This window comes from Selaginella moellendorffii, unplaced genomic scaffold (assembly GCF_000143415.4).
Source record: "Selaginella moellendorffii unplaced genomic scaffold, v1.0 SELMOscaffold_30, whole genome shotgun sequence".
Classification (NCBI taxonomy): Eukaryota; Viridiplantae; Streptophyta; class Lycopodiopsida; order Selaginellales; family Selaginellaceae; genus Selaginella; species Selaginella moellendorffii.
In genome coordinates, this window is record NW_003314291.1 from 37,658 (window position 1) to 55,998 (window position 18,341).

The window sequence follows — 18,341 nt, forward strand, 5'->3', positions numbered from 1 at the left end:
GCTATGAATGAGGAATCCTTGCATGAGGATGACTCTAGTGAGGAAACTTCCAAGTAGGAGTCTGGTGGCGAGGTTCGGTCGTCCAAGGCTCGATTGGATGTTCTAGAAGGACAGTTGGCATAGACCAATGCCCTGCTAGAGACTCTCATACGCAAACTAAAATGTGACGAGAAACGGAAGAAAAAGCAAAAGACTGCGGATGCTGGCAGCACAGAAGGTGCAGACCCTTCGGTAGGGACTAAGCCAGAACCAAACAAGGTCGAACAGACCGAAGTAGAATCAGTCCCTCAGGCAATTCCCAAGTACAAACCAAAGCCCCCACCAGTCTTCAAGGGAGTGAATGACTATAAGGTGGTGGAGGATTGGTTTTACGATATGGAGGACTACTTCTGAGCGTTGCGATTACCGAGCTCGGAGAAGGTCCCATGTGCAAAACCATACTTGGCAAATAATGCCAAGTCTTGGTGGAGAACAACGGAGGCCAACGAAGGACCAGTGGCCACTTAAGACATGATGAAGGCGAGGATCCGCGCAACATACGTTCCTCCGAATGCCACTCTGCATCTAAGAGATGAGCTGAGTAGGCTGAAGCAGACTGGAACCATTCAGGAGTATGTGAATGGGTTCATGGCAAAGAGGATACTTGTCACAGACATGGGGGATATGGATGCGTTCCATGCCTTCATATCAGGTTTGCAAACTTGGGCTCGTGGTGAAGTGATGCGCTGGAACCCGACCAACTACAAGGAAGCGTTGGATGCGGCTATCAAGGTGCATTTCAATGATAACCTGCGAAAAGGGAACGCAACGGGGTCGGGGTCCACGTTTCACAAAGGGGCCAAACCGAGGGGAACATATAGCAAGGGGAAATTCAAGAAGAGTTTCTCTAAGAATGAGTCCTCGGGGTTCCGGAAAGGCAAATCCGGTGGCCAGCGAGCAAGTACGTGGGGGAGTCAAGCGAAAAGAGACAAACCCACGAATAAGAAGGTCAAGTTGTTTAGCAGCGTGGGAAACAACGTATGCTACAACTGCAGTGAAGCGGGACACTTTTCGAGGGAATGTCCCTACCCAAAGAAGGCTAAAGCCAATATGGCCATTAAGTCGGGTGAAGTCTAAAATGAGGTATGTGATCTAGTCCCTAGCTCAAAGTTACTCATTACGCGAGCAACTTTGGTAGAGAGTCGTTCGTGACATCTACTAGCCCTCCAAGGGAAGCTCGGGGGTAGCTTTGTTAAGATCCTTATTGACACGGGTGCTTCGGACAATTTTGTGGCTGCAGACATAGTCCGGCAAGCCGGACTAACGGTGCAGCGGCTAGGTGGACCAAGGACCATAGAGTTTGTTCAAGGTAGCCAAAGCACCGATGAGGTACTTCGACAAGTGAAAGTCGAAGTAGGGACTTGGAAAGTAGACATGGACTTCACCGTGTTGGACATGGCGGGATTTGACGTGATCTTCGGGATGGACTGATTCAATCGGTTCGTGGTAGCCTTACATGAACAAGGTAGGAACCTTGTGGTATTGGCGAATGCCCAAGGGAGAAGATCCAGGGTGGAGGCCCAGGATCTAAAGGTAGGGCAATGCAAGGCCAAAGAATCGTGCCTAAACCTGGTGTCCACGAGAGGACAACTCACTAAAGGGACAAAGGCTGCATTTTTGTGCTTACTCTCGGTGAGAAGTGACAAAAAGACAGGAACGGAAGAAGTACCTTTAGTGATCCAGCGGGTGTTGGACCAATTCCAGGATACCATGCCGGAGGAGCTACCGGCGGGGTTGCCCCCCGCACGACCGATAGAACATAAAATTGAGCTGGTCAAGGGTGCTGAGGCAGTGGTTCATCCACCCTATCGTTTGAACGAAAAAGAACTCACGGAGCTCAAGCGCCAACTAGAGGAGTTGGTGGACAAGGGGTATGTTAGGTTGAGCAAATCGTCGTATGGGGCGCCGGTGCTATTTGTGAAAAAGAAAGATGGATCTATGCGCATGTGCATAGACTACCAGTTGCTCAACAAATATACAAAGAAGAACAAGTACCCTTTGCCAAGGATTGAGGACCTGTTCGATAGGTTGGGAAAGGCAAAATACTTCTCGAGGATTGACCTAAGGTCAGGATACTACCAGATTAGGGTAGCAGAGGAAGATGTCGAGAAGACAACCTGTCGAACGAGGTATGGGAGCTTCGAGTTTTTGGTGATGCCCTTCGAGCTATGCGATGCACCGGCAACGTTTTTGGCGTTGATGAACCATATCTTTGTACCCTATCTGGATCACTTTGTGGTCGTCTATATTGATGACATCCTGATCTATAGCGAAACGCTAGAGGAGCATGCCGAACACTTGACGAAGGTGTTTGAGAAACTAAGGGAACACCAGCTGTATGCTAAAGAGAGCAAATGTGATTTTGCTCAACAAGAGGTAAAGTTTTTCGGGCATGTGGTGGGCAAGGACGGGCTCAAGGTGGACCCTGAGAAGGTCCAAGCGATCCAGGATTGGGAGCGACCATCGAATGTACACGAGTTAAGGGCATTCTTGGGGCTATGCAACTACTATCGAAAGTTTATCAAACACTATTCAAGAGTAGCCCTGCCCTTAACGGACCAAACGGGAAAAGGGAAGATGGTATGGACAGCGGAATGTGAGGCGGCATTCGTCCACCTCAAGGGGAAGTTGAGGAAGGCCCCCGTGTTGGCATTACCAGACTTTAGTAAGGACTTTGAGGTAAAAACTGATGCTTCAGACTTTGCGTTGGGCGCAGTTTTGAAGCAAGACAACCATCCAGTAGCGTTCTTCTCGAAGAAGTTGGACAAGGCTCAACGGAAGTGGCCTGCCCACGAGAAGGAATTGTTTGCGGTGGTCAAGGCACTCAAGGAGTGGCGACACTACCTTGGGAGACACTTCAAGGTTTACACGAACAATGTGGCAACGAAACACTTCTTGTCACAGCCCGACCTGAGGGGAAAACAAGGTCGGTGGGCCAATGCTTTAGCCGAGTTTGATTGCGAGATTCTGTACAAGCCTGGGAAGAGCAACATTGTGGCAGATGTGCTAAGTCGAAAAGCGAGCTTGAAGTTGGCGATATCTAGCACGACAGCAACCTTTTGGGATAATGTGCGGACCGCATATGAGAACGATGGTCTAGCACAAGAAGTGTTGCTGAGGAATCTAGAGGCACGGGAAGCTCACCAAAGAGGTGAGTTGCCAACGGAAGAGAAAACGGGCTATGCGGAACGCAACGGACTCATATATTACAAGTGTAAGCTCCTGAATTTGGACTTCCCGGGAGGTCACCCAACCCAGTACTATTCAAACCCAAGGACGTTTAACCCCAAGTATCCCAAGACCCTTAACCAATTGGAAAAGGGGGTGCACTCTTGTTCATAGGCCCTTTCCCTCTATATTTGAACCCCATGGATCGTCTCTCAAGTCGTTCTCTTTGGTTGCTTACAATCCACCATGCTTCCCTGCAAGTTCACGCCCTCGTGAACAGAAGCTGAGAGCCACAGCTCTCCCGAGAGCCCCGCTCTCTTGACACCCTACCCCTCGGGTCGAGCCCAGCGGGAGCAAACTGGACCAGCCAAATGTCAATGAACATGTGGTGCGATTCCCCTAGCCAACAAACAGAGTCGGACCCGAGACCGCTCCGATACCAAATGTAAGCTCCTGAATTTGGACTTCCCGGGAAGTCACCCAACTATCCCAAGACCCTTAACAGATTGGAAAAGGGGGTGCACTCTTGTTCATGGGCCCTTTCCCTCTATATTTGAACCCCTATGGATCATCTCTCAAGTCATTCCTTTTGGTTGCTTACAACAAGCAAACGAGGGTGTATGTCCCAGAAGGGGAACTAAGGAAGGTAGCCTTAGAGGAGTGTCATGATGGACCTCTTGCAGGACACGGCGGAGTGCCCAAGACGATGGGCTTACTCAAGAGGAAGTATCATTGGCCAGATATGGCTAAGGACGTCCAAGACTATGTAAAGACATGTCCAACGTGTCAGCAGGTCAAAGCTGTGACTAAGGCTAGTGGGGGCTTGTTGCAAAGCATCCCAATTCCAGATCATCCGTAGAAATGTCTTACGATGGACTTCATCACGGGACTCCCTCCAAGCGAGGGGTTCAATGCAATATTCGTGGTGGTGGATCGATTTTTGAAAATGGCACATTTCATACCCACCACAACAGAAGTGGATGCGGAAGGGGTGGCGAAGCTGTTCTTCGAACAAATGGTTCGAGTGCGGGGAAGGCCAGAAGAGATTATCTCAGATCGAGATAAGATCTTCACTAGTAGGTTCTGGAGGACCCTCCTAGAACAGTATTGCACCAAGCTGAAATTCAGCACCACCTATCACCCACAGACAAGTAATGGGTATCAAGTCAAGATTGATGGCACTAACACTTCTTGACAAACGGACAAACGGAAAGGGTGAATAGGCAGCTAGAGGATTATTTGCGATGCTATGTCTCGGGAGACCAGACCGATTGGGTAAGTCATTTGGGACTTGCGAAAATGTGTTATAACAACTCACCACATTTGAGCATCGGAGTGAGTCCATGGGAAGTCATCAATGGGCAAGCTATTGAAGGTCCCGTGGAGCTTGGTGTGGCCGAGTATCATGGAGAGTTACCCGCAGTGGAGGCATTCACGGCAGAAAGACTCAACATTTGGAATCTAGTGAGGGATTCCTTGGAACGGGCTCAACAAAGGCAAACCAAGTACGCGAACCAAAAGCGCCGGGACGTAGAGTTCCAAACTGGGGAGAAGGTGTGGCTGAACACCAAGAACCTCAAGCTACCAAGTGGGATCAGCCGGAAGTTGACCCAAAGGTAAAATGCATGTATTCCTGTAAATGAATTGATCTTGAGTTCCTTAAGCAGGTTCGCGGGGCCTTATGAGATTGAGGCTCGAATCGGTAAAATGGCTTATTGTCTCCGACTTCCTCGAGAGATGGGGAAGATGCACCCTGTGTTCCACGTGAACTTACTCAAGCCGTACTTTGAGGATCTGCTTCGCAAGGACCAAGTAAGGCCTTTACCTGAGGTTATCCAAGGGGAAGAGGAATACGAAGTCGAGGCTATCCTCAATGCGCGCAGGAGCAAGTGACAAGGACGCGAGGTGAGAGAGTTCCATGTGAAGTGGAAAGGATTTCCACACTGCGAAGCAACATGGGAACCGGAGAAGAACCTAGCGAACGCGCGAGATTTAGTGGAGGAATTTCTGCAAGGCAGAATTCTATGTACTTATGCAAAATTCAATTAAAAGTATCAATTGGTGAAGTTGAGCAATGGCATATGTTGAGACCCGAAGGCGCGCCGAAGGTAAGCTAATTAGCATGGGTTAGCGAGGTCGACCAGGCGTAGGGAGCTACGCCCGACTCCCTGCGGGGATGTCGAATCCGTAGACGTATTCTACGGAGGTTGGTGTAAGCTCCTGAGTTTGGACTTCCCGGGAGGTCACCCAACCCAGTACTATTCAAACCCAAGGATGCTTAACCCCAACTATCCCAAGACCCTTAACCGATTGGAAAAGAAGGTGCACTCTTGTTCATGGGCCCTTTCCCTCTATATTTGAACCCCATAGATCGTCTCTCAAGTCGTTCTTTTTGGTTGCTTACAATCCACCACGCTTCCCTGCAAGTTCACGCCCTCGTGAACGGAAGCTGAGAGCCACAGCTCTCCCGAGAGCCCCGCTCTCTTGACACCCTACCCCTCGGGTCGAGCCCAGCGGGAGCAAACTGGACCAGCCAGATGTCAATCAACATGTGGTGCGATTCCCCTAAGCCAACCAACAGAGTCGGACCTGAGACCGGGTCGAGCCCAGCAGGAGCAAACTGGACCAGCCAGATGTCAATCAACATGTGGTGCGATTCCCCTAAGCCAACCAACAGAGTCGGACCTGAGACCGCTCCGATACCAAATGTAAGCTCCTGAATTTGGACTTCCCGGGAGGTCACCCAACCCAGTACTATTCAAACCCAAGGACACTTAACCCCAAGTATCCCAAGACCCTTAACCGATTGGAAAAGGGGGTGCACTCTTATTCATGGGCCCTTTCCCTCTATATTTGAACCCCATGGATCGTCTCTCAAGTCGTTCTCTTTGGTTGCTTATAATCCACCACGCTTCCCTGCACGTTCACGCCCTCGTGAATGGAAGCTGAGAGCCACAGCTCTCCCGAGAGCCCCGCTCTCTTGACACCCTACCCCTCGGGTCGAGCCCAGCGGGAGAAAACTGGACCAACCAGATGTCAATCAACATGTGGTGCGATTCCCCTAAGCTAACCAACAGAGTCGGACCTGAGACCGCTCTGATACCAAATGTAAGCTCCTGAATTTGGACTTCCCGGGAGGTCACCCAACCCAATACTATTCAAACCCAAGGACGTTTAACCCCAACTATCCCAAGACCCTTAACCGATTGGAAAAGGGGGTGCACTCTTGTTCATGGGCCCTTTCCCTCTATATTTGAACCTCATGGATCGTCTCTCAAGTCATTCTCTTTGGTTGCTTACAATCCACCACGCTTCCCTGCAAGTTCACGCCCTCGTGAACGGAAGCTGAGAGCCACAGCTCTCCCGAGAGCCCCGCTCTCTTGACACCCTACCCCTCGGGTCGAGCCCAGCGGGAGCAAACTGGACCAGCCAGATGTCAATCAACATGTGGTGCGATTCCCCTAAGCTAACCAACAGAGTCGGACTCGAGACCGCTCCGATACCAAATGTAAGCTTCTGAATTTGGACTTCCCAGAAGGTCACCCAACCCAGTACTATTCAAACCCAAGGACACTTAACCCCAAGTATCCCAAGACCCTTAACCAATTGGAAAAGGGGGTGCACTCTTATTTATGGGCCCTTTCCCTCTATATTTGAACCCCATGGATCGTCTCTTAAGTCGTTCTCTTTGGTTGCTTATAGTTGGGTTCGAGTTCCAACCCCCTAGTAAAGCAAGGCTAGGTTCAAGTCCTGACCCCATACTAGGGCGTGGTGAAGTGAGGAGTATAGGGACACCTATATTCCGTTGTCATGAGCTCTTGGCCGGGGAGGCTAACTTAGGCACACCGCTAAGTGGGGGGATGCCCCAGGAGACATGGTCAACAAGTCGTAGGATAAAAAAGAGAGACGTTCGATGTAGGCATCGAACTTCTTCTATAGGTGGTAGAGTTGTAAGGAACCAACTCGCCGAGGTGTCGTAGGCTAAAGGAACCCCGAAAGCATGACCAAAATGACAAAGAGTTCATCGGATGGGACCAAGTCGAAGATCGAGTCCAAGACCGACTCTGAGACCGAGTTTGAGATAGAGTCCGGAATCGAGTCCGAGGCCGACTCGGGGACCGAGTTCAAGACCAAGTTCGAGACCGAGTTTGAGACGGAGTCCGAGATCCGAAATCGGGTCCGAGACCGAGTCCGAGGTCGAGTCCGAGGTCGAGTCCGAGATCGGGTCCGAGATCGAGTCCGAAATCGAGTCCGAGACCGAATCCGAAGTCGGATCCGAAATCAAGTCCGAGATCGAGCTAGAGACTAAGTCCAAATACTAATACGGGGGTCAAGGGGTGAAAGCCCAAAGCGTGCGTCTCCCAGGGGGGGGGGGGGGGGGGGGGGGGGGCCCCTCCCGGGGGTTCCCAAAATTTTTTAGGGATTGGGAAGCCCCGGAATCTTTTTTGAGGGGCCTCCCCCGGGGGGCTTCCCAACCCATTTTGGGTTGAAACTGGGCCCCGGGGGCCTTGGGGGGGAAGGAACATGGATTTGGTTGGGGCCAAAGGGGCCATCCAAGGAAGTGCTCAAGAGCAACTTCCACTCTCGAAAGGGAAACTGATTGCAATGCTCCTGGCTCATGTGCAGTGGTGCCCCACTTGAGTACCATGCGGCTCATTGGTCCTCGCCCTTCCTAGGGGCTTGGGCCTTCCTTCGGGATGGAAGTGGGGGGGTAGAGGTACCCATACCGGGCCGCTAGGACACGGTGTTTCGCCCCGGCATCCCGAAGCAAGTGTTTCACTCAAGACTTGGGATTTAGAGGGTCCCATGATCAAGTCTTGTGGTACCAAGGGATGTTAGGAACCTGGAAGCTTGGTGTGCTTGGCTGCTTGTGCTTGCGGGGAGTGTAGCCGAACCTTAAGTCCAGTCTAACCCAGGGAGGGGGATTGGGAGTGATTTGGGAATTCGAGGATGGATGGCTAACACTCCGTTGCTCGTGCAGTGAGTAGCTGAAACCAAGTAGGAGCTGGTACCATAGGCGAGAACCTTGGCAAGGGAACTTAGCAAAAGCCAAGGCAATGGTGGACGGATAGACAAGGTAAGCTGGCAAATTGGAAAGGAAAAATTTGTGGCTTACACTTTTGAGCCTTGTAAACCTCGTCAAGAAAAGGTAAATCTTGCTTTGCACCTTGTGGATACTAAACATTAAGTACAACAACTGCAAATGGCATGGAATCCTCATCCAAAAAATCTACAAATACTGGAATAATAAGTTCATTAGAAATATGAGAAGAGAATGAAGAAAGAAGAGGAGCTCAAAAAGGGCATCAACATCAACCATAAAACTCTTTTTTCATGAATGTGATTGTGGCTATCGAAAGTTATCTATTGGCTAATCCTTTCAGATATTCTTTCCTTACTGCCACAATAGCAAAAAGTATTGTTGGACCATTTATCAATCCCTCTTGTTTAAGTGTTAGTAAACTTGATTTAGCATTTGTACTTAGCCAGACAAGCATAAGGAAGGAATTCTTAAATGTCTATTTAGCCAAGTATACTTAACACGGCTTGTTAGTTTGTTTTTACTCTATCTTGCACCGGCTTGACAAGAAACCCCACGAGATTTAGTTTGGTCTCTTAATATTGCTAGATGATAGCTTACTATGTTTGCCAAACACCCTTGCTATCATGCCCTTTGTGTTAGTCTTATTCAGTCCTAATTGCTATTTATAGAAAGTGTCTAAATTTGTTAATTTATCATATCTATAGAATGTAAAGATTATCCTAAACACAATGGTGTTAGTCTTGTGTCCAAATTTGCAATTTAATGTCATTCCATATATAGTAAGTTTCCAACTTATCCTAAAGACTAACTCTTGGTACTAAGGGTGACTAGATGTGAAAGCCCAAAGCATACATTCCTCAAGCGGGGGGGGGGAGGGGGGGTGCATATATCTAAATGTATAATAAGGATAGTGGGTAGGTTAGGGCATAGTTAACCAATCTTAGGTATTGTCTAGCTTGTGTGTCTATCCTTAATCTATGTCTAGCTTGGGTTTAAGCCCAAATTCTACACCATGCTAGCTAGTGGAGTACCCATCCTCGCATTAGGCTACTAATATACTAAAATAACACTATACTCTGTTTAACTCTATTTTGTATACTAGTCTTGGTATTGGGATGTTGGATGCTCTAGGATTATTTTAGCGTCACTCCATGCTCCTGTCCTTTTCCTCATTGGGTTGAACACTCAAGAGTCACTTTGTGCTCCAATTCCTTCGCTTCTTGGATGCAAGCTTGGGAGTTTGGCTCCATACCTTCATTCAATGGCCTAAGGTCTTGAAACTCAAGTTCCACTCCATTATCCTTAGATATATGGTATATAGTATATATTTGGCACATAGAGGGTTTAGGTTCTACTTTATAGTTATCATATGGTAAGTCATTATAGGATAAAGGGTGAAAACCACGTAGACTATATTTAGTATTAAAGGAAGTGAGTACTATCCAATGAGATTGGGCAACTAGTCTCATTACAAACACAAAGATGAAAATGATCTGAGTGGGTCATGTTTGAGTGCTATGACTTTGCATTTGTTCCTTGGGTATAGATTTTGGTTACCTTTTGTACCATATTATGTGAGTTTGCATTTGGGCTCATAGGATGGATTAAAATGTTGCGTTTGCACGAGTTTGTGCTTGGGCTTGTGAATTGAGTCTTAGATGTGGTGATTCACTCCTTGATAAAGTGTTATTTGTAAAGTATTATTGAAGGATTAGTCTCGAACACTGAGTAAGGTATTTTCGACTTTAGTTAGCTCAATTGCTAGAAAGCTTTGAGTGGTGATTTACTTTTACTTTCTTTTAGCTTTGTTTTAATGTTAATGGCATTGAAGTGATGTTTTGTCGTTAACATTGTTGATATGCCCAAAACTAATATGTGAAATATAACTAAACACAGTTGATTGTCTAATGTAAAAATATAGATATTTCACCAAGTCTTAACCTATAAGGGAATGGAATTAAACTTCCAAGCATATAACGAATGAGTAAAAGAAAAGTATGGAACAATATTGGAATAGTCTTAAAGCATTTTAGTTAAGACTTGTGTGAAATAAGATGTCTTTTGAAGGATTGATATTGAGTTTCATTAATCTTGATAAAGATAATGTTGATGATTTGGCTGTAGCTTTATGTTAGCATTTGTGTATTGTTAGTTAACAACTGTGTTGGCATTCTAACAAGCTAAGTAGCAAGTTTTAGTTAGTTATGTTCTAAATGAGACTATTTAGTAGGAGTTGAGCTTTGGCTTTCCCTTGAAATGTGATTTAATCATGGACTATGCTAGCTTTATAAAAGGAAGAGTTAGTGATTAATATTATAATTAGTGATTCTTTATTGGATTTAAGTTAAAATGTATTGATTATTGATGATTTTTCTTGTGCTTATTATGAAGTGAGTTATGTCTTGCTATAAATGGATTTATGGAGGATTGGTTGATGATCACTTGTTGAGTATATCTTCATTTTGCTTAATTTTTGAATTGATGTAAATATGTTTTTCATTAGCTTTAGCATTAAGAAGTTTAGATTCTACATGTGTTGAGGAGGATATTATGGGTTATACTATAATTCTTTTTTGGCATTGCAGTTGGTTTATGCGAGACTCATGAGCATTGTTAGGTAAGACTTGGTTATAAACTTCTTCGAGTTTTTGGTTCTTTAAGTTTTATGCTTATTGTTCCATTTGTTAATTATTGGGGAAGGCATTTTGGCTCATTAGTTTTGATATTGAAGTTAATATTTACATCTAGCAATCATTGGTCATGATTGACTATTATTTATGATAGTTGACTATCCTTATCAAAAGGTTTTGCTATACTATTGTTGATATTGAATGATTTACCATTATTCTAGATGATAGATTATTTCTTCAATAATGATTATACATATCTTTATTGATGGGATAATTGAAGATCTTTCATGATGGTTAATTATTCTCTTTGATAGCTTATGGCTTTTCACATTACCATATGTTCTTTATGGTTTGCTCTAAATTGGTCTTTTGGGTTTGAGATATCAGTAGAATATTATTGACACTTACTTGAGAACTTTAATTCCTTAGTATTGTTGACCAAGATATATTCAAATTAGCTAATGCGATAGTTGATATGAACAAATGTTTATTTGCTTTGCAACATTCATTCTTTTGTTAATTGTTATTACAGTTGGTTCTGATAGATTGGATGCTATTTCCTTTAGGCAATACATTTGTGAGCATTTTTTTTATCAATCGATGATACTTTGTGTTCTTTGAGTTGTCTTTTGTAAATTGTTTAGCATGTTATCTATAATCTTTGGTAGTTCAGTTGGTGGTTCTTATACTTTAATACTGGTTTATCGGATGATAACTTACTTAAAATACTTTTGTGTTTTAATCTAAGATTTATTCACTGATAATTAAGTCTCTAAAATATCATTATCTTTGACTTTGATATTATCCATCTATTGATCTTTGAATTTGGCCCAATATAAACAGACTAGCTTTAACACTTCATATGCATAATGAAATCTTTAGTCATAGGGTAGCTACTATCAACTGGTCATATCACCTGCCTCTCTGTCAATGTTTCTTATTCCATTCAAAAAGGCATGACCATATAAACAACTTTAACTACCTACTTATAGTAGTCTATCTAAACCTTACCAATAGGTTTGGTTTCTTTGTTCATAAAGGTGTAAGCAACCAAAGGGAACGACTCGAGAGACGATCTATAGGGGTTCAAATATAGAGGGAAAGGGCCTATGAATAAGAGTGCACCCCCTTTTCCAATCGGTTAAGGGTCTTGGGATATTTGGGGTTAAGCGTCATTGGGTGTGAATAGTACTGGGCTGGGTAACCTCCCAGGAAGTCCAAACTCAGGAGCTTACATTTGGTATCAGAGGGGTCTCGGGTCCGACTCTGTTGGTTGGCTAAGGGAATCGCACCACATGTTGATTGACATCTGGCTGGTCCAGTTTGCTCCCGCTAGGCTCGACCCGAGGGGTAGGGTGTCAAGAGAGCGGGGCTCTCGGGAGAGCTGCGGCTCTCAGCTTCCGTTCACGAGGGCGTGAACTTGCAAGGAAGCGTGGTGGATTGTAAGCAACCAAAGGGAACGACTCGAGAGACGATCCATAGGGGTTCAAATATAGAGGGAAAGAACCCATGAATAAGATGCACCCCCTTTTCCAATCGGTTAAGGGTCTTGGGATATTTGGGGTTAAGCCCCCGCTCTCGAGAGAGCTGCGGCTCTCAGCTTCCGTTCACGAGGGCGTGAACTTGCAGGGAAGCGTGGTGGATTGTAAGCAACCAAAGGGAACGACTTGAGAGACGATCCATAGGGGTTCAAATATAGAGAGAAAGAGCCCATGAATAAGAGTGCACCCCCTTTTCCAATCGGTTAAGGGTCTTGGGATATTTGGGGTTAAGCGTCCTTGGGTGTGAATAGTACTGGGCTGGGTGACCTCCTGGGAAGTCCAAACTCAGGAGCTTACAAAAGGTTGGGGCCTTTAGCTTCTCTCTCCATGTCTTTGCGGCTTCTCTCTCCATGTCTTTGCGGGCAAGGGCATATCACATTTTTGTAAGTTGGGTGATATCCAAAGCAACAAGGGTGGCTAAGTCCATTTGGTCATTTCCTTGTTAATGACAGCCGAAAGGTGTTTGAGTTGGTAACACATTTGCATTAGACAAAAAAGTTATCTTAACTCATTTAAGTTGTGCATTTCTTACATAATGTGATCACTGTCAACTTTTTCTAGAGTTTTTTTCTTAGTGGTGGTTTAGATTAGAGTATGCATCGATAAGGACATCAATCTTCCCTAAGGGGGAGAGAGTATTGCGAATGTGATTACGGGTATTGAAAGTTACTTATTAGTTAGTCTTTTCGGTTACTACTATGACAATAGGAGGTCCGTAATGTTGGGCTTTTTATTAATCCCTCTTGTTTAAGTGTTAGTAAACTTGATTTAACATTTATATTTGGTCAAACGAGCATAAGGAATTCCTAAATGTCTATTTAACTAAACATATTTAACCTGGCTTGTTAGTTCTTTTTTGCTTTATCCTACATTAGCTTGACAAGAAACCTTGTGATATTTAATTTGGTCTTTCAATATTGTTAGATGATAGATTATTGTGTTTGCCAAACACTCTTGATATCATGCCCTCCTATTCAATTCTAATTTCTATTTATAAAAAGTGTTTAGATTTGTTAATTTAGCATATCTATAAAATATAAAGATTGTCCTAAACACACTAGTGTTAATCTCATATCCAAATTCACAATCTAATGCCATTTCATATTTAATAAGTTTCAAACTTATCTTAGAGACTAACTCTTAGTACTAAGGGTCAAGGTTGTGGGGGGTTTTAAATGTATAATAAGCATACACAAAGTTGGCATATGAGGGAAACTTTACCAATGTCAAATGCACTTGCCGCCCAAAAAAAAAGAGCTCACAACCACTCCTAAATGACATGGGAGCTTATGGCAGCCTCAATAGGCAGCGCTCCAGCAGTATGGTTGGGCTGCACAGCACCCAGCGATAGTGCTAAGCAGCACTCAAGCAACCTGGGTGATGCTCACAGTGCCCATCACAGCGAGATGAGACTTTGCATGTACTCTCTACCAGCAATCTCAAAATCAAGTTCAATAAAATCAAGGATCAAGGCTTACATGATTGCTTGGACGTCATCCTGGACAATAGCAAAAGGAAGTGGAGTAGATGTATCCAAGTACTGCTTGCAAATTGACTTCTTTTGAAAATTTGACATCCTTAATTTTCTGATTAGCTTTTCATGGTGATAAATGTATGATTGGCAACTCTGCATATCAATTTTGTCTTTGAATCTGCACTCGCACCTGCTGATAGGGCCTAAACTTGCCACCAGGTGGAACTCCCGGTGGCCCATGGGAGCTCCACTACTGTTTAGATTCCTTTCAGCTGAATATATATATATATATGGTTTGTTTCATGGATGCAATGTATAATCATTACAAATTACATAATTAAACTCCTTAATTCTCTTGTATAGGTGCAATCGAGGGCGAGTCAAAGTCTCTTCCAGAAACTGATAGATCATGGAAAGTCGGTCAGTTGAATTTTCACGTTCAACAGGATCATATACGTATCATATACGTAGCAAATACGTAATTGCAATGCGAACAAAACTGTGCTCTAGATTTTCAAAAGTTGTGATATAACCCAAGGACTTCACTCGCAACCCCCCCGCTATATAAATGCACCCCGCCTCTCCATTCAATCAAACACTGCTCAGCTCTATCCATAGTTAAAGTGCTGCTTTTTGCAATGGCATCCCTTCGTGCTTTCACTGCTTTCTTCTTGTGCATGCTCGTTGTTGCAATCGTGGAGCACGCCAATGTGGTGGAAGCTCAGGCAGCGTGTGCAACCCGTCCCTGTTGCGGTCGTCAGGGTGGAGGAGGCCGCTGCAACCCGGGCCTGTGCTGCAGCCAGTTTGGCTACTGCGGATCGACATCTGATTACTGTGGTGAGGGCTGCCAGCGCGGCTATGGGAGATGCAACTAAATATTCCATCTAATGTGCTAGACACCTGCAACATGAAAGTTGCGAATAATATCTAAATAATCACTGGTGTCCTCTATTCTCCTTTTATATATATGGTGTAATGTTTGCTATGTTACCAAGCTGAACGCATTAAGCATCTCATCCAATGCAATCTCCTTCGTCATGACGCCCAATGCGCTGCAGGTTAGTGTGGTGGATTCCTTCCACTGCATGGATTGACTTTTTATTCAGGGCTTCAATGTAGAAATCGCAGTGATCTGTTGGGTGCTAAAGCAGCAGCATCCTCTCTTTGCATCGGCTGTTTTTTTAAGGCAGACTGTAAGAATCTATAATGTTCATGGTCGTAACATGTTATGAGGCACTTGAGCATTGCTATCGCACTAGCTTATCTCTTAGCTGCGTAGCTAAGAAAGAAGTTGAGTCCAACCAGAAGGACTGGGCTGTGATTCACATAATAAACATTTTGGTTTTACCAAGCAAGGTTGGCTCTATCACTTGTGATGCACAGCCGTCTGGGAGCTATATCTAGAGTGGTAGGATTGTAGTTGCAATGGTTTCAATGCCAATATATTTTATTTGATGATATTACTATGACAACAAGAGATTGGCGATTGTTCATGGGGCTGATTCAAATTGCCAGGCATAGAACTGACAGGAGTGGATTTACTGGAATACAAGCTTCTTATAAAATTCATACACCGGCAATAACGTGCAATAAAAAGGAATCAAGACTCAAGAATCTAACACAAATTCTAGCTTACATCTAGGCCATGATCTTCTTTTGTTTTCCAACTTCAGTTAATAACTTGCATTCATCTTTGAGGAATTACAGCTTGCTTTTGAGACTGGAAGGGAGAGCACAGCTCCAAGGCCTAGGAATCCTGTGCTGGTGGCACATGATCCTGAGCCACCATGGCATGCTCCGCCATTGGAAGGAGAGAATTGCGAACTGGAAGGAGTGCGAGAGAAATAAAAGCTGCAATGGATAACCGTTGAAAAACCACACATCCAACCTTCTAAAGTCTCTACTGCCACAGCTTTATGACCAGACTGGCATCAGTTTTTTGACATTTGAACTTGCTACAGTGGCATCTTGCGGCTGCAACGGACAAAAAAAAGAATCAGAAACACAAGAACAAGAAAACAAGGCTAGAAACTGAAAAACAAAACTGGAAACCAAACTTCTATCTTCTACCTTATTTTGACAGTGCTTGTTCCATGTGAAGTGTGAAAGTTTAATTACCCAAATAGCAGCACACACACACACACACACACACACACTCTCTCTCTCTCTCTCTCCAAGTTTGTGAATGGCATCTGTTCGATTTGGAGCTCTCACTGCTCTCTTCCTGTTCGTGCTCGTTATCGTAATGGCCAGTGTCATGGTGGAAGCTCAGGGAGAGTGCGCAAACGGGCCGTGTTGCGGTGCTCAGGGTGGCGGAGGCGTCTGCACCTCGACCCTGTGCTGCAGCCAGTTCGGCTTCTGCGGATGGTCGAGTGATTTCTGTGGAGCGGGCTGCCAGAAGGGATACGGCAGCTGCAACTAACACCAAAGTTTGCCAGAAACTAGTTTCAATCTGTAGCCACTCTCGCCACTCTGGATCAATAAGTCACATGGCCATGTTTCCATTGATTCCTCAGGAAACAGGCACTTGATCAATTTCCAAATATTACATGTTTTAGTAGATCCATGAAAAAGGGCGAAAGGTGGTGAATCGAGATTAGGGCTTGTTTGGCCTTTAATACATCTAAAACAACGTTTCTTCTAGAAAACGCCACACTCGCCTTCCAAGACTTTAGTTCAGAAGCTCTTGAGAAGTTTCTCTTGACTTGATGTCAAACCATCCACGCAACTTTGCCTAGCAACAAAACTGCGCAACTTAGCAAGCGCAAACAGACCCAGAAAAGAGTCGCAACGAGGAAGAGAGATCCAGAGATGAAGCAAGCCCTGGTAAAGTAAAAGAAAATGGTAGCAATGAGGAAGAACAAGGGCCATGTCGTCGCAGTACCTTTCCCGGCCCAAGGCCATATGTCGCCAATGCTCCATCTTTGCAAGCGCATCGCGGCCGATGGCTACCGCGTCTCGTTCGTCAATCCCAGCAGCATACACGAGCAGATGGTCCGCCACTGGAAGCCATCGCCAGGCCTGGACATCCACCTGGATCAGCTCCCATTCTCAGTCCACATCCCCCACGGCATGGACACTTACGCAGCGCTCAACTTGAGCTGGTTCTTCGACGAGCTCCCCACCATGTCCGCCTCGCTCGCCGAGCTCCTCCACAGATTCTCGGACGAGGGAGCTCCGGCTTGCTGCATCATCTCGGATATCTTCCTGCCGTGGACTCAGGACGTCGCCAACGAAGCTGGAATCCCGCGAGTTGTCCTCTGGGCGTCTGGTGCGACGTGGTCGGTGTTCGAGACCTATGCAAAGGAGCTGTCAGAGAGAGGTCACTTGCCATTGAAAGGTAAGCAAGCACTTACCTTTGGGGAGAAAGCTCTGGACCGGAACGTAACGTTGGCTGTGTTTGCAGACTCGGATGTTTTCGATGATAGCTGCACCATCGACTATCTTCCGGGAGTCACTCCGCTTCCAGCATCCGCCATCCCGTTTTACATGAGAATCACCGAAAAACGCTGGGTGGAGCTCATACTAGAGAGGTGTGAAAGCATCTGGCGTCGAGAAACTCCGTGGATACTTGTCAACTCTTTCTACGAGCTGGAGCAGATCACTTTCGACTCGATGGTTAAGGAGTTTGGCGAGAACTACGTCCCGATCGGCCCACTGTTCTTGCGTGACGGTCGTGACGGTGAGTCGGCAGGGCCCGAAAATGTCTTGCTGCGCGACCAGAGTATGGAATCGCTGGAGTGGCTCGACCAGCAGAAGGAATCGTCGGTGCTCTACATATCCTTCGGTAGCATCGCCGCTCTTAGCAAGGAACAGTTTGAAGAACTGTCTGGAGCTCTTGAGGACTTGCAGCAGCCGTTCCTGTGGGTAGTGCGGCCGGAGCTCTTCACAAACTTCACGCCGGAGTTCCAAACTTCATATGCGAGCTTCTGCGAGAGGACCAAGGCGCTGGGAATGGTGATACCTTGGGGAACACAGCTGCAAATCCTACAGCACCCGGCTCTTGGAGGATTCCTCACACACTGCGGCTGGAACTCCATCATTGAGAGCATTGCCAATGGCGTTCCTATGATTGCTTGGCCGTGGGGAGCGGAGCAGAACACCAACGCCAAGCTCATAACAGTCGACTGGAAAGTTGCCTCCAAACTTCCAACCAGGGGTTACTTCGAGCTCGTCCCGAAGTCCGAGATTGCCAAGGCCATCAAAGCCGTGACGGACGACGGGCAGGAGCGGGCTGTCCTCCAAGAAAACGTACAGCGTCTGAAGAAGCTGGCCAGGAAAGCCATTCTCGACGGAGGGCAGTCTTTGTTGAATCTGGAGAAGTTCCTTGACCAGATCGGTCAATGGGCTTCTTGAAAGCTGTTCTCGATACGTTCTTCGCTGACCAGCGAATAATAGCTTGTTGCATTCAGCTGGCCACTGCTCTCTCCCTCCCCGTGTCTGTA

The 18,341-nt window shown here is 45.8% G+C and overlaps 1 protein-coding gene across 1 annotated transcript; it reads left to right on the forward strand.

Annotated features, from left to right (window-relative positions):
- Nucleotides 1-16,601: 16,601 nt before the first annotated feature.
- Nucleotides 16,602-18,307, forward strand: LOC9648669 (linamarin synthase 1). Its single transcript, XM_002976157.2, has 2 exons — nucleotides 16,602-17,236; nucleotides 17,303-18,307. The coding sequence occupies exons 1-2, from the start codon at nucleotides 16,738-16,740 to the stop codon at nucleotides 18,250-18,252; spliced, it is 1,449 nt and encodes a 482-aa protein (XP_002976203.2). The 5' UTR covers nucleotides 16,602-16,737; the 3' UTR covers nucleotides 18,253-18,307.
- Nucleotides 18,308-18,341: the final 34 nt, after the last annotated feature.

What these genes read in the sequence shown, in the direction of transcription:
- LOC9648669 (XM_002976157.2), top strand. Translation starts at nt 16,738, where the DNA reads ATGGTAGCAATGAGGAAGAACAAGGGCCATGTCGTCGCAGTACCTTTC. An exon ending in AGGTCACTTGCCATTGAAAG is followed by an intron (nt 17,237 to 17,302) that starts GTAAGCAAGCAC and finishes CTGTGTTTGCAG; the next exon opens with ACTCGGATGTTTTCGATGAT.